Raw genomic sequence first — 16,093 nt, 5'->3', positions numbered from 1 at the left:
TGTAGACCAGTGACAGAGCTCTGCAAAATAGCCATGTTACTGTGCATTATATATATATATATATATATATATATATATATATATATATATTTTTATTTTTTTTATTTTTTATATTATTTATATATTTTTTTTCCATAATGCATTTCAATGGGAAACATGCGTTAAATTTGCATTAAAGCAGTGTGAACCTGGACTAACTGGTGAGACATCAGTGTTAGGTGTGTTTTCATGACAATATCCCTTTAAATGTATCGCCTCGGATCGTTTTCGTGTTAGAAAAATAAACAATCCCTCATTCTTGAAACCAACACTGATAAAGAAGCCTTTAAAAAGTCAGAACAACGATCGGGTGTGTTATGTGTAAGCAGAGCACAAGAACACAAGCGCGGGCACAGCGTCGTCCCCTGTTAGTGACGTCACAAGAAGGGCCGTCGCGTAGCTGCAGCGTCATCATGAAAGGGGCCCATCCGTACAACGTCTCGGCGTCGCAGGTCGTATGACGCGTTGTTTCGGTCCCCGGGGAAATAGAAAAAAAGATGGCCACTGTAAGCCAGCCGAGAACAGGCGAGGAGCCCGAGGAGGAAGAAGAGGAGGAGGAGGCCACCGAAGAGGAGGAAGACATTACGTTCTTACCGCTGGTCCACGACATTATCAAATGGTAAACGCGTCTGCTGCCCGGACGGAGCCGGGATGGGTGCGCGCATGCGTGGTGGGGTCCGGTTATGGTGGCAGCAGTCTCACCATGCAGGGCTGTCCTCACCCGTTATGTATACATTGCAGCTGTGGCCTCCAGGCACTGCAGAACTACAACTCACAGCATGCCCTGACAGCTGAAGGTTGTGGACTGCAGTGTAGTAACCTGGATGGTATACTCTCTCCATGCTAGTAGGATTAGTGTGGATGGGAACTACAAATCCCAGAATGGGTCACTATTGTCACAGGAGAAGAATCCCCCCCATAACTGTGTGATGGACAGCCCCATTATACCCCCCCCCCCATAACTGTGTGATGGACAGCCCCATTATACCCCCCCCCCCCATAACTGTGTGATGGACAGCCCCATTATACCCCCCCCCCATAACTGTGTGATGGACAGCCCCATTATACCCCCCCATAACTGTGTGATGGACAGCCCCATTATACCCCCCCCCCATAACTGTGTGATGGACAGCCCCATTATACCCCCCCATAACTGTGTGATGGACAGCGCCATTATACCCCCCATAACTGTGTGATGGACAGCCCCATTATACCCCCCCATAACTGTGTGATGGACAGCCCCATTATACCCCCCCATAACTGTGTGATGGACAGCCCCATTATACCCCCCCATAACTGTGTGATGGACAGCCCCATTATACCCCCCCATCACTGTGTGATGGACAGCCCCATTATACACCCCCCCATAACTGTGTGATGGACAGCCCCATTATACACCCCCCCATAACTGTGTGATGGACAGCCCCATTATACCCCCCCATAACTGTGTGATGGACAGCCCCATTATACCCCCCATAACTGTGTGATGGACAGCCCCATTATACCCCCCATAACTGTGTGATGGACAGCCCCATTATACCCCCCCCCCTATAACTGTGTGATGGACAGCCCCATTATACCCCCCCATAACTGTGTGATGGACAGCCCCATTATACCCCCCCATAACTGTGTGATGGACAGCCCCATTATACACCCCCCCATAACTGTGTGATGGACAGCCCCATCATACCCCCCCCCATAACTGTGTGATGGACAGCCCCATTATACCCCCCCATAACTGTGTGATGGACAGCCCCATTATACCCCCCCATAACTGTGTGATGGACAGCCCCATTATACCCCCCCATAACTGTGTCATGGACAGCCCCATTATACCCCCCAATAACTGTGTCATGGACAGCGCCATTATACCCCCATAACTGTGTCATGGACAGCGCCATTATACCCCCCATAACTGTGTCATGGACAGCGCCATTATACCCCCCATAACTGTGTCATGGACAGCGCCATTATGCCCCCCCATAACTGTGTCATGGACAGCGCCATTATGCCCCCCCATAACTGTGTCATGGACAGCGCCATTATACCCCCCATAACTGTGTCATGGACAGCGCCATTATACCCCCCATAACTGTGTCATGGACAGCGCCATTATGCCCCCCCATAACTGTGTCATGGACAGCGCCATTATACCCCCCATAACTGTGTCATGGACAGCGCCATTATACCCCCCATAACTGTGTCATGGACAGCGCCATTATACCCCCCATAACTGTGTCATGGACAGCGCCATTATACCCCCATAACTGTGTCATGGACAGCGCCATTATGCCCCCCCATAACTGTGTCATGGACAGCGCCATTATGCCCCCCCATAACTGTGTCATGGACAGCGCCATTATACCCCCCATAACTGTGTCATGGACAGCGCCATTATACCCCCATAACTGTGTCATGGACAGCGCCATTATACCCCCCATAACTGTGTCATGGACAGCGCCATTATACCCCCCATAACTGTGTCATGGACAGCGCCATTATACCCCCCATAACTGTGTCATGGACAGCGCCATTATACCCCCCATAACTGTGTCATGGACAGCGCCATTATACCCCCCATAACTGTGTCATGGACAGCGCCATTATACCCCCCATAACTGTGTCATGGACAGCGCCATTATACCCCCCATAACTGTGTCATGGACAGCGCCATTATACCCCCCATAACTGTGTCATGGACAGCGCCATTATACCCCCCATAACTGTGTCATGGACAGCGCCATTATACCCCCCATAACTGTGTCATGGACAGCGCCATTATACCCCCCATAACTGTGTCATGGACAGCGCCATTATACCCCCCATAACTGTGTCATGGACAGCGCCATTATACCCCCCATAACTGTGTCATGGACAGCGCCATTATACCCCCCATAACTGTGTCATGGACAGCGCCATTATACCCCCCATAACTGTGTCATGGACAGCGCCATTATACCCCCCATAACTGTGTCATGGACAGCGCCATTATACCCCCCATAACTGTGTCATGGACAGCGCCATTATACCCCCCATAACTGTGTCATGGACAGCGCCAATTTACCCCCCATAACTGTGTCATGGACAGCGCCAATTTACCCCCCATAACTGTGTCATGGACAGCGCCATTATACCCCCCATAACTGTGTCATGGACAGCGCCATTATACCCCCCATAACTGTGTCATGGACAGCGCCATTATACCCCCCATAACTGTGTCATGGTCAGCGCCATTATACCCCCCCATAACTGTGTCATGGACAGCGCCATTATACCCCCCCATAACTGTGTCATGGACAGCGCCATTATACCCCCCCATAACTGTGTCATGGACAGCGCCATTATACCCCCCATAACTGTGTCATGGACAGCGCCATTATACCCCCCATAACTGTGTCATGGACAGCGCCATTATACCCCCCATAACTGTGTCATGGACAGCGCCATTATACCCCCCATAACTGTGTCATGGACAGCGCCATTATACCCCCCATAACTGTGTCATGGACAGCGCCATTATACCCCCCATAACTGTGTCATGGACAGCGCCATTATACCCCCCATCACTGTGTCATGGACAGCGCCATTATACCCCCCATATCTGTGTCATGGACAGCGCCATTATACCCCCCATAACTGTGTCATGGACAGCGCCATTATACCCCCCATAACTGTGTCATGGACAGCGCCATTATACCCCCCATAACTGTGTCATCGACTGCGCCCTTATACTCCCTATAAGGGCCTGTTCACACTACAGAATCTGCGCTGATATTCCACTTTAAACCCCCTCCTGCGGACTCCGCGCCGAATCCTACCTGCTATCTCTTTTAATGGGAGGCCTCTTATTGACACGTTAATTCTTTGAGCAGAGGCACCCCCATTACAGTCACATTAGACTCACTCTCTACAGTCGGCCATAGACCTGACATAACAGAGTTGTGTGTCCGCCCTGTGTGGAGCTGACATGACGCTCGTATCAGATGTCACTCAGCTTTCCCATAATGAAGAGTTTATGCAATGTATTATTTAATGGACTCACAAAAGAGAACAACTCATGACCGTCTATTTACCAGGGACTTAAAGTGACAGTGACCGGTATTTCCTGTTCACACACGAGCACGCACCCTTGTAGGATTGTTCCGTCCTCGGCGGCTGTACTGAATGTCGCCTGCCTTATGTCCCAATTACATAATAACATAACACATGTCCATGATATTGGGCCGCGTCTGAGGTAATATTACCCCGTCCCGTCCGCCACCTGCATAATAAATGATTACTGAGAATCCGCCATGAATGAATTAATCTGTCCACACCAGAACCCTGTTTATTTAGCTGGAAAAGAGCCCAAAATAGGCAGACGGAATATTACTGTGGTCTGTGGGAGTCGGACATTTTAATAGCTGGGTTGCCCATAGCAACCATGTTGACTCCATGGCCTATGGCAACTGTTTAAACCTGGTTCACTTCACCAGGGTCGGCGACAACTACTTTAGTTAGCCACGTTCCCAAATGTAAATTATCAGGGCTCGTACATGGAACTTGCCTAGCGGGGATTATTGCCATGGTAGATAAAGGGCCCCTTTAAATTTATCCGGCTAGGGGCCTTGTTGCCCATAGCAACCAGTCACAGCACAGCTTTCATTTCTTATACTGGGGAAGAGTAAAACCTTCTTTGTGATTGGTTGCTATGGGCCACAAGGCCCGGTTTTCTGTTTAGCAGCCAGATAATTTTTAGATCCCGAGAAGGGTCCCTTTAAATTTATCTGGCTGCTGAACAGAAAACTAGGCCTTGTTGCCCATAGCAACCAATCACAAAGCAGGTTTTATTCTTCCCCAGTATAAGAAATAAAAGCTGTGCTGTGACTGGTTGCTATGGGCAACAAGGCCCAGTTTGCTGTTCAGCAGCCAGATAAATTTAAAGGGACCCTTCTCGGGATCTGATCATTATGACGGTACTACTAGAAGCCTATTAGAAGTTGTAATCTGATTGGTTGCTAAAGAGCTGCAATTGCAAAATTCACGCCCAATTTTTGATTTTTTAAAAATTAATTTTATTCTTTTTATACATATTATATAATCCTCATCGATAACTCGTAGGTTAACTATGTCCTCACTGGATTCCCAACGAACACCTCCTATTGCTTAACTCCAAGACCCATTTTCTTCTGGTTTTCCAGGATTAAAAAAAAAAAAACAGGCGGCTTTCTTTTAGAAACAGCGCAACCCCTGTTCTCAGGTTGTGTGGCATTCTTTTTTCCATTCACTTCAATGGAACTGAGCTGCAATACCACTCACATACTGAAGACAAGAGTGGCGCGGTTTGTGGAATAGAGGGGACATGTTTTTGTAGTACCAGACAAACTTTATTCAAAACCAGTATAACTTTCCATGATAGAATGATATAACCCTTTATTAAGTTATAATGTACATTATTGCCAGTGAATCTACCTATTGTACAAGGTGGTATAATGAACCGGTGCCCGCAGTCTTGACATCACAGGGTTACCATATGCATCCATGTGTACATTCTTCTCTGTGGTAATTCCTATGCCTCCAGTGTAATGATGGTCATATAGGTCACTGTTTACATGGTGTTCTCCGTCACCCGCTTATTACACTTCTTAGAATTCATTATAATGTTCCATTACAGATGACCCAGTAGGTGCACAATAGGTGGCACTACCAGTCGCCTCCCTCATTTGGGTGCCAGTGGTCTTGGTACCAAATTGCTTTTGATAACTTATGCTTTGCTTCCTGTTGATATTAAAGGGGTTCCCGACTTTGAAAAGCCAATCACAGGATGGGGATATCTGGCAGTAAATGATCAGTTTTTCCTGCACTGCCTCCGCAGGTCAAATCAGGAATTACATGGTCCATTGAAATCAATAAAAATTTTATGCCGCATTTGATGCTACTTTTTGCTCACATGTGGCCACATGTGCTGTCTTCCTCCATTGTACTTAATGGGAGATGTAAGTCAAGAACTGTGGGTTTCTAATGTCCATAGGAGAAAAGGCACATAATATTACGGTATTAGGAATTTTGGACCCTCTGTACCACCATAGGGCTAGCGTTCCCTTTTGTGGCCTGATTGGCCAATTTTTCAGGTCTGTGGCCGCCTTGTCACCTCTGCAGGGTCGGAGCAGCACAACAAGCAGCACGTTGTCTGCCGGAGGCAGCACAGGTGACCGAAATGATATTGGCTATAAATATGGAGCTATGCTCTGAATCGCCCGTCGCTGCGTAGACCTCCGAAGAATGCATATGAAAGACAATAGCTTCCATCTGGCGGCAGATCTCTATCTAGATCCTGAGCCCCGCGTCTGCCGGGGATAAGCGTTTCACTACAACAACAAGCGTGTTTACACAACTGGAAGGGCACAGCGGCGTCTGCTAATCTATAGCCCTACCCTTGCTCACCCGGGATCAGTGGACGCTATAAGTCGATAGCTTGTTTTCACTCCTCGCCTGCAGGTTACCCGTCTGTGTGTGTAAGTAATACAGGACGTGACGGATACCTGCTAATCTCCCCCAATGTAATGCCGTAATGGTAACCGGGGGCCGCTGACGCAGAGAGGGACAGGAGCAATATATAACTCTCCGCCATTGGATCCATAATGGGATTTATCGATGGCCCAGTTCTGAATGTGTGACTGGAGCAGGAGAGATGACTGTCAACCCTTTCTGTTTTATAGCATAGCTCCGATCTGCAGGGACCCCCACCTATCACAACAACAAGGGTCTGTGTTCCTCCAGCTAAATGGAGCAGCAGTCAGATATGTATAGCAATGTAAAGACACGGAGTCTCGCACTCCCCAACTTCACAGACGACACAGTGACGAGAATCATTAAAAAACACTGGTTTTTGTTGCAGCAAGATAATGACCTAAAAGTGGTGGCAGATCGCAAACCATTAATTACTTTTAGGAAGAATAAAACTATAGCAGACTCTCTAGCAGAAAGTCAGGCCACTAGACCAGGGAACTGGCTCGACCGCTGCCTGCCGGAAGGCAACAAGCGGTGTGGCACATGCTAATATTGTCCTCAAATGTTAAATCTCACCTTCATCAATTTAGGGGGCAGAGATTTTTACATTCGTGACTTCATCACATGCAGAACGACCCACGTTATCTATGCCACCCTTTGCCCGTGCCACAGGTACTATGTAGGTAAAACCAAACGTCCCCTCTGGACTAGGTTTAAAGAGCATCAGTACTCTGTGCGCACGGGCAAGGGGGTCCCCCGGCTCATAGAGCACGTTCACACTGTACATTCAGGCGACACTAAATTGCTCCGCTTTATCGGCCTTGAGAGGGTTAATCCCCCAGATACGGGCGCAGATAGACTCAAACTCCTTCTCAAACGAGAGACTGTATGGATTATGCGTGTAGACGCTACAGGACCTTGTGGCCTCAACGAGAGGAACGATCTCAATACTCTCTTATGATGTTATGGCACTTTTTAACCTGCATTGCAATCCATTGTAACTTTATTGATACTTTTGTAACTTTATTATTTCACTTGTACATATGCACCTCCCCCTCACCGTAGCAGGCGTGAAACATTGTCGCTCTCCTGCGAACGCACCCGCCTCTCCATCTTCCCTCTCCCCGCTGCACTTGTTCCGATGTGTTTGCAATAAACCACCCGCATCTGTGAAGTTGGTGAGTGCGAGACTCTGTCTTTACATTGCTATTTGCCTTCTGCTTTTTCTGCCTCTGAACCGCAACTCAGTGGTTAGGACAGCATCACTTACAGCTGCAGCCTCCAGTCCTCTGCGTCCTTATACAGTGTACCCACTATCGGTTGAAGCCGGTCGACATTTTCTCCACTTTGCAGTCAGATATGTATGCCACCACTCCATCCAATTCTATGGGCAGCACAAAGGTGGATGCTTGTTCTTGTGATTGGCAGGATGAGATCCCCACTAATCAGATGATTGGGTGGGAAATACCCCTTTAAGTGATTGGTTGCCCTATTACAGAACACCTTTTGTACTTCCTGTGCATGCTGCAGATTCTTAAAGCAACCAATCACAGCACGGCTTTCTTTTTTTTTTTTTTTTTTCATGAACAGAATACAAAGTGAAAGCTTAGTTCTGATTGGTTGCCATGGGCAACAGATTGTTTTGTACATGTTCTATAGACATGAATGTGTGACTGTGTGTAGTGTAAGAGAGGCGGGTCATGCTGTAGACAATAAACCAGCAGAGGGCAGCAGTGTACCCCAACCTGTGGCAATTGAGTGGCTGCAAAACTGCAACTCCCAGTATGCCCGGACAGCTGCACATGCTGGGAGTTGTAGTTTTGTTACAGCTGTGGAGCCTCGGGTTAGAGACTACTCTCTGCTCTGTTTACAACAATGCATTATGGTAATCACTGTGTTCCACCTATACCGGTTCTACATTGCATAATCCACTACATCTCCCACAGTGCAGCGCAGCAGAACAGGTTTCTAGAAAATAAACAAAGAGAAGTTGGATGTAAACTTGTAACCTAACAGACCTGCACTAGGCAGTCTATTAGTTTTGGCTTAGGTCATGCGTCATGCTCTAGTCACGTCAAGAGCTGCACTCACTGTTCTGCTAACCCAGAGGTTTACATCTCACTTCTGCCCCTAGTTTATTGTCTAGAAACCTGTTCCGCTGCGCTGCAGGGTGGGAGATGTAGTGAATGGTGCAATCTTCAACATAGCGACTTCCATAATACAATACTGTAGTGCAGTAATCGCCAACCTGTGGCCTGAAGTTGTCTGGGCATGCTGGGAGTTGTAGTTTTACAATAGCTGTTATGAAACTACAATTCCCATCATGCCTGTACAGCTACAGTTAAAGTTTTGGCTGTCTAGATATGATGGGAGGGCTGGAGGGCTGCTGGTTTGACATCCCTGTTGTACGCTGCTTCATGAGAACACTGTATGGGGATGTGAGTGTGCAGCTCTGGAGTATAGAATAAGCAGTGAATGTTTTTCTTTTACTCTTCCTCCAGTATGGACAAGGACAGCCAAGACGTCTACCAGGAGCTGAATGAGCTGAAGAACAAGTTCCAGGCGATGAGGAAGCAGATTAACAACATGGCCGGCATCGACATGAGCCCCGAGCAGCAGCAGCATCATCTCCAGAGCCTGAGAGTCCAGGTCCAGACCAAGAACGAGCTGCTGCAGAAGTATAAGAGCCTCTGCATGTTTGAGATCCCCAAAGACTAAACCAGACTGTGTGATCCCGCATCGGAGGAGGAGGTGGTGGCGGACTATAGGACGGCTGGCAGCGCCCCAGCTACCTCTCCTCCAGACACACCATATGTGATAGCAGCAACGTCACTGATCAGTGGCCGATCAGTCCTCCAGGCATAGACATTACTGACATAAGGAGCAATGCCGGGAACGGCCATGAATAAGGGCTGGAAGGAAACCGGGTCTTGGCTGCCATTGTGTATTTTTTATGTAATGTTTGCTAATACACAAATACTGTAAAATAGTGTTCCAGGTGTGTGACTTACACCATGTGACCTGTAATCTCTCCGTGCAGGTAATGGCTGGGTGTCACCGGGCGTGGAGGCCATGAATCACAGTAAGAGGTGCTGGGGTTGTGTTTTTGTTTTCATTGATAGGTCTCGTGCACACTGTTTATAATGGATTCCTATACAGAGTCCATTCACATCTGCATGAGAGCCGCATCCCAGTGGTTTCAGTAGAAAATCCTCAATTTTTTTGTGGGATTTATTTTTCAGAAATCAATAACTATCAATAGTTCAAGCGATTTTAAGAAACTCTGCAAAAGGTTTTATTGAGCCAAAGAGTTTCCTTCTGTACTCCAAAAAACTTTTCCTAACCCCCCCCCCCCCCCAGTTCAGAAGAAGCAGGATTTCTGTACCCATTATGCCCTATGGAGAGAGGAGGGGCTGAGAGGGGTGAGTGAGCACGGAGAGGAGAAAAGGCAGCCCTGCACAGCACAGCATTCTGCTATCTTATCTCACTAAGTTCCTAGAGTGGCACTGGCAAGCAACGGGTGGCAGGGCTTATCTTTAAAGGGGTATTCCGGGTAAAGGGTGTTTTTACTATATGGCTGAGCATCGACTGTTTTAACATAGCACAATAAACATATCTCCTGTGCTCCAGCGTAGCCACAATCCCGACGCTCCATCCCCTGTTCGTCGTCTTCTGGGTCACAGCACATTCCGGGCCCACCTAGCCAATCAGCGGCTGCATCGGTATCCCGCCTCAGTTGCTGATTGGCTGGAAGGGCCTACAATGTGACAGCCCCAGTACCTGGAAGCGGCCGAGCAGGGTACAGAGCCTCAGGATTGCGGCTACGCTGGAGCCCGGGAGATAAGTTTACTTTATTATGTTAACAGTCCATGCTCGGCCATATAGTAAAAACACCCCTTACCCGGAATACCCCTTTAAGACTATGTTCTGAGCATGACTGCCATCTTGAAAGCTGCCATATTGGATAAGGGCAAGTTTTTCCAATGCGAAGTTGATCATGTAGCATATCACAGAAGACTGGAATTGTCTATTTCTGCAAACCGATTTGCAATATCTCATGGTTCAGTAGTTACCAACACAGAAAGTTTCTTTGTGTTCAGCACCAGAACACATTGAACACATCAAACAACGTTCCCGGTTGTTGTAACTTTCTATGTTGATAACTTTCAAACCACAAAACATATTGGTCTTTGCTATGGTACACCACCACCTTCCCATTGGAAAAACTTGCCCTAGATTCAAGATGGCTGTCATGTGCCGGCTATAAAGGCCCCCTTCATCCATTACTTTCTCCCGCTAATGTCTTGTCCAGGATTAGTAAAAATACTAGCTGCTTTCTTCCAGAAACAGCACCGTTCTTATCCTCAGGTTGTATGTGGTATTGCAGCCCAGTTCCATAGAAGTTATTAGAGCCGAGGATAGGACTGGCACAGTTACCTTCCCTATGTAAAAGTCAGTGGGGCAGAATCCTCTGGCTGATGGAGCTGCCACAGGTTAAAGGGATTTTCCACAAGAGCCACCACTACACTTAATAGTAAAGGCCAAATCCGGTGGTGGCACCCAACTATTGGGTTCCATCATGGCCGCTCCCCTGTAATTATGACTGTGGATGGCCGTGATAATACCAGCCTTGCCCCATCTCACGTCATTGATTCCGATAATGAAGCCTTGATAGGATATAATTTACATACCTGGAAATAAAAGTTCTTGGAAGAAGCCAAGGAAGAGCCGTTCCCCGTGCCATGACTATGAGACAGCAGTGTGGACATAGCTTCTGCGGCAGCGGGCGCCATTATAAGGCCAGATGACTAACACTGAGTGCTGGAGCCGCAGTAAGGGCTTGAGATGTGTTAGCCATTAGTCACGTCAAGGGTCCTACATCAAGAGGAAGGCGCGCATATACTGCGGATGTCAGCTGATGTTTTCTTGTTCTTCATCCTCTTGACCTTGATTTTGTACATAATGTGGCTGCATCATCTTTTATCATATAGCACTGGTGACTGCCTGCGAGTATGTAGCTACAGCCAGGGGGCGCTATTATATAACACAACCTGATTCCTTTGCACCTAAAAGATTGGGGGCAGCTTGCTTGTCTTTATAAAGTTGGAAGAAAGCGCACCTTTACCTAGCTTTAAGAGCTATAGGGTGTGTAATTCTTGTCCCAGTATGGCCGCCCCTTGACAGTATGCCCTTCCTTTTAGGTGTAATTTGGATAAGGATGCGCCTGTCATGACGTGTTTATGGTTGTTTAATCCCTCAGATAACGCTGGCCCCATAGCAGGTCTGTATAAAAGTGGGAGTGTGGCTAATAACAGGGATATCGTAGGGTGTTGGTTCCCCCCCACGTGGCGCCAACCGCACGTTTCACGAGTGGGTGTAACCATCTGCTGTAAAGCTCAGTCACAAAAACAGCCGTGGGGGAATCATGTGTCTTATAAAGGGGTGTGCCTGGTGTCTGTGGCTCAGGGCAGTGGCTCCAGATGTTGCAGAACTACAACACCCAGCATCTCCTTTAGTCAGGACTACATACCAGGTATTGTAGTCTGGCATCAGCTACGGTCTGCAGGCTTGTAGCTAATGGTAAGATCTGCTATACTGAGTGCATAAAGTCTCCATGAGGTGTGCTGCTATTGGTCCCTGTTATCAGCCATCCCTGGCTATGATTGCACTTGGCTGTAAGTTTATCAATGAGATAAATGCATTAGAAGAAAATATGTGTGGGGGAAAAATGTCATGAAGCGTAGACCCTCCATATTGATTTGATAAGGGAGTTCACTTTTTAATCTTAAGTTAGTCCTATCATTGCTGAAGAGTCTTCTCCAGTGCACGTAGCTGTGTGTAACTACATCCCCCAGCATAGTCACTTCTATCAGACTACTTTTATTCTTGTAAAGTGTCAGTTCCCCTTGTGGCCTGCAGGTGTCACTGTGGGATAGCTCTAGTGTAGTAGTAGAGAACCTTGCCTCTCCAGCTGTTGCAAAACTACAACTCCCATCATGCCTGGACAGCCAAAGCGGAACCTTGGCTCTCCAGCTGTTGCAAAACTACAACTCCCATGTTGCATGAACAGCCAAAGCGTTGGCTGTTCAGGCATGATGGGAGTTGTAGTTTCGCAACAGCTGGAGAGCCAAAGTACTGCTTTGGCTGTCCAGGCATAATGGGAGTTGTAGTTTTGCAACAGCTGGACAGCCAAGGTTCCCTACCCCTGCACTAGTCTATTCAGGCAGACACTTAGCCTCTTGACACGACTGAAACTCAACACTTCTATATTTTTTGCAGCTTCCAGCAGGGGGCGCACGTGTTTTCCGTAGTCAGTGCAGTTTCCACCCTTAGATGCCAGGGCTATACCCAGTGCATGCACATCCTAATGCAGTGTTCACCAGCTGTTAAAAAACCTACAACTCCCAAGATACTCATGGAGAACACTGCACCAACTAATCTTCTAAGGCTTGCTGGGTGTTATAGTCCTCCCCCCTAACTCTAATATTGACCATGAATAGGACAAGACACAAATATAAAGTTTATATTTTTGTTTATTGCGTAAAAAAAACATAAAACAGACAATGAAATAGTTGACCGTATAAACAGGTGGATTTGTTCACATCCATGTACAATACTCCAGTAAAGTGCCGAAGCACAGTGTAAACAGTCACTAGAAGTCCTTGCACCGTACAGTCTGCTGGTTTCCCTTTGCACCCCCACACACACTCTTGAGGAGGGGGGCGAGGACGGACGGAGCACTACAACTCTCACAGAGTCCGTCAAGTCCAGTATACACCTCTCACCGCTGCGTCTCAGACAAGTTGTCGCACTGTCCAGTATCAGCAAGGCTGACCGCCACTTTCCTCTTGTCAACCTTGATGGCCCGACCAGAAGGCACGAGGGGGCAAAACGGTTTCCCCTCTACGGACATGCCTCTGCGGCTCGGCTTTTTACTTTCTCAAAAAACGCCCAGATCTTTTGTTTCTCTATGTATATATTTATAAAGCCGTGGTCACGGCTCACGGAGGGGTCGGCCCTAGCTGATGACACATCGCTCCTTGTCCTTACTCTGGCCACCGCCAATGGCCTTCTCTCTGATATACATCAAGTCACTATGGATGCTGGGCCGGCGAGCAAACGGGGCTACGATGCCATAGGCGTCACCGTCTTCCTTTACTTTCTTGCCCTTGAAGGACTTTTTGTGTAAGATCTCGCAATACTGGACGGACACCTTGCGGTGGAGGTCGGGGCTCATCTCGCTGGGCAGCTTGGCCATGGTGAAGAGCGCTTGGAACATCTCATCCAGCTGAGAGTTCTTTTTGGCCGAGACCTCGAAGTAAGAGCATTTATTGTCCTCCCCGACCAGCTGCTCGATCTCATGGGGTTGGACCTCGCGGTAGAAATCGCGGTCGCCCTTGTTGCCGCAGATGACCAGAGGCACGTCTATGTTCTCCTTGGTCTTGTTCTTAAGACAGGATTTAGTCTCGATGATCTGCTGCTTTAAGCGTTGGACCTCCTCGAAGGAGTCTCGGTTATCGAGACTGAAGACCAAGATGAAGACATCACCTGGAGGAGAAGAAGAGGAGAGGGAGAGGTTAGTTGCTGGAGAGGACTCAGAGACATCATCCTTAACCAAAACTATGACCACAACTCCTAGCCTACCCTGACAGCTTAATAGTTGCAGTAGTCAGATCTACAGTATAAACACTGACTCAGAACTACATAAAAAGATATAAAACCCATCATATCTGCAACATCTCTAGACCTATGCTCTGACCATCTACTTTTGCAACTATAACTTATTGGACTTTAGTTCCTCAGCTACTACAGTACCCTGTAAGACTGGGAACTACAACCCCCATCAGATTATTGAAGTTATGCAACATAAAAGGACCAGTTATAGGATCATCAGTAGTTATGTATAAAGTAATGCCACAATAGGGACTGTAATATACATATTAATAGTTAATATACATGGTTGGGTACTACAACTCCCATAAGGATCAGTCAGTTGTAGATTTTTAACGCAATGCAATATGAAGGACTATTGCTACAAGCCTGATGGGAGTTGTAGTGCCCAGAGGTGAGTGCTAGCTCCTGTGGTACTCACCAGTAAGGATGGAGAGTCTCCGCATGGCAGGGAAGGGATGGTTGCCGGAGGTGTCCAGGATATCCAGCTGGTACACCTCCCCCCGGATGCTGTAGAACTTGCGGTGGAAGTCCTCTATGGTCGGGGTGTACTGCTCCTCGAAGCGGCCGCTCAGGAAGCGGGACACGATGGAGGTCTTGCCCACCTTGGACGAGCCCAGGATGACCATGCGGTAGCAGTTCTTGGCCGGGATGTTCAGCTCGCTCTCGTTGGGGCACATCTTCTTGATCATTGCTGTCAGTTTTCCTCTGACTGTAAAGGGAGCGGAGGAGCTGAGCACCATAAGGAAGCGGAGAGAACTAAGCGGAGCCGCGACTGTGCGGAGAGTCAGCCTGCCGCCGCTTATATACACGGGCCGGCCCCGCCCCCTGCTACGTCACCGTCACCACAGAGCCGCTGCCCGGGACTGACTGACTGACTGAGAGCAGAGGCTGAGGGAGACGGGAGGGGATAGACGGTGTATCTAATGGGGGATACAGAGAGAGACCGGAGGGGATACACGGTGTATCTAATGGGGGATACAGGGCGAGACCGGAGGGGATACACGGTGTATCTATAGGGGGATACAGGGTGTATCTATAGGGGGATACACGGTGTATCTATAGGGGGATACAGGGCGAGACCGGAGGGGATAGATGGTGTATCTAATGGGGGATACAGAGAGAGACACCGGAGGGGATACACGGTGTATCTATAGGGGGATACAGGGGGTATACAGAGAGAGCAGAGGCTGAGGGAGAGCGGGCGGACGGCGGGGATACACGGTGTATCTACAGACGGAGACGGCAGGGGATACAGGAGAGAGAACAGAGACTGAGGGAGAGCGGGGCGGCAGCGGAGTATACAGGAGGTATACAGTATATAGGCGGCATACACTCTATAGGGGGGATACGGGAGTCTATAGGAGGTAGATAGTATATAGTGTATTGTGCGGGAGGTATATAGTATAGTCTACAGGAGGTATATAGTATAGTCTACAGGAGGTATATAGTATAGTCTACAGGAGGTATATAGTGTAGTCTACAGGAGCTATATAGTGTAGTCTACAGGAGGTATATAGTATAGTCTACAGGAGGTATATAGTGTAGTCTACAGGAGGTATATAGTGTAGTCTACAGGAGGTATATAGTATAGTCTACAGGAGGTATATAGTATAGTCCACAGGAGGTATATAGTGTAGTCTACAGGAGGTATATAGTATAGTCTACAGGAGGTATATAGTATAGTCCACAGGAGGTATATAGTGTATTCTACAGGAGGTATATAGTATAGTCCACAGGAGGTATATAGTGTAGTCTACAGGAGGTATATAGTATAGTCTACAGGAGGTATATAGTATAGTCTACAGGAGGTATTAGTATAGTCTACAGGAGGTATATAGTATAGTCCACAGGAGGTATATAGTGTAGTCTACAGGAGGTATATAGTGTAGTC

The 16,093-nt window shown here is 47.8% G+C and overlaps 2 protein-coding genes across 2 annotated transcripts; one reads left to right on the top strand and one right to left on the bottom strand.

Moving 5' to 3' along the window:
- The first annotated feature begins 467 nt into the window (after positions 1-467).
- On the top strand, positions 468-9,515 carry MED9 (mediator complex subunit 9). Its single transcript, XM_069984256.1, has 2 exons — positions 468-658; positions 9,030-9,515. Exons 1-2 carry the CDS (start codon positions 537-539, stop codon positions 9,244-9,246), a joined length of 339 nt encoding a protein of 112 aa, XP_069840357.1. The 5' UTR covers positions 468-536; the 3' UTR covers positions 9,247-9,515.
- Positions 9,516-13,043: 3,528 nt separating this feature from the next.
- Positions 13,044-14,984, bottom strand: RASD1 (ras related dexamethasone induced 1). Its single transcript, XM_069982151.1, has 2 exons — positions 14,621-14,984; positions 13,044-14,076 (listed from the first exon to the last, which is right to left on the bottom strand). The coding sequence occupies exons 1-2, from the start codon at positions 14,940-14,942 to the stop codon at positions 13,547-13,549; spliced, it is 852 nt and encodes a 283-aa protein (XP_069838252.1). The 5' UTR covers positions 14,943-14,984; the 3' UTR covers positions 13,044-13,546.
- Positions 14,985-16,093: the final 1,109 nt, after the last annotated feature.

The sequence above is a fragment of the Dendropsophus ebraccatus genome, chromosome 9 (assembly GCF_027789765.1).
Source record: "Dendropsophus ebraccatus isolate aDenEbr1 chromosome 9, aDenEbr1.pat, whole genome shotgun sequence".
NCBI classification, from domain to species: Eukaryota; Metazoa; Chordata; class Amphibia; order Anura; family Hylidae; genus Dendropsophus; species Dendropsophus ebraccatus.
Note: the sequence above shows the minus strand (reverse complement) of the source record. Positions and strands in the feature narration are given on the sequence as shown.

What these genes read in the sequence shown, in the direction of transcription:
- MED9 (XM_069984256.1), top strand. Translation starts at nt 537, where the DNA reads ATGGCCACTGTAAGCCAGCCGAGAACAGGCGAGGAGCCCGAGGAGGAA. An exon ending in GTCCACGACATTATCAAATG is followed by an intron (nt 659 to 9,029) that starts GTAAACGCGTCT and finishes CTCTTCCTCCAG; the next exon opens with TATGGACAAGGACAGCCAAG.
- RASD1 (XM_069982151.1), bottom strand. Translation starts at nt 14,942, where the DNA reads ATGGTGCTCAGCTCCTCCGCTCCCTTTACAGTCAGAGGAAAACTGACA. An exon ending in GAGACTCTCCATCCTTACTG is followed by an intron (nt 14,077 to 14,620) that starts GTGAGTACCACA and finishes CTTCTCCTCCAG; the next exon opens with GTGATGTCTTCATCTTGGTC.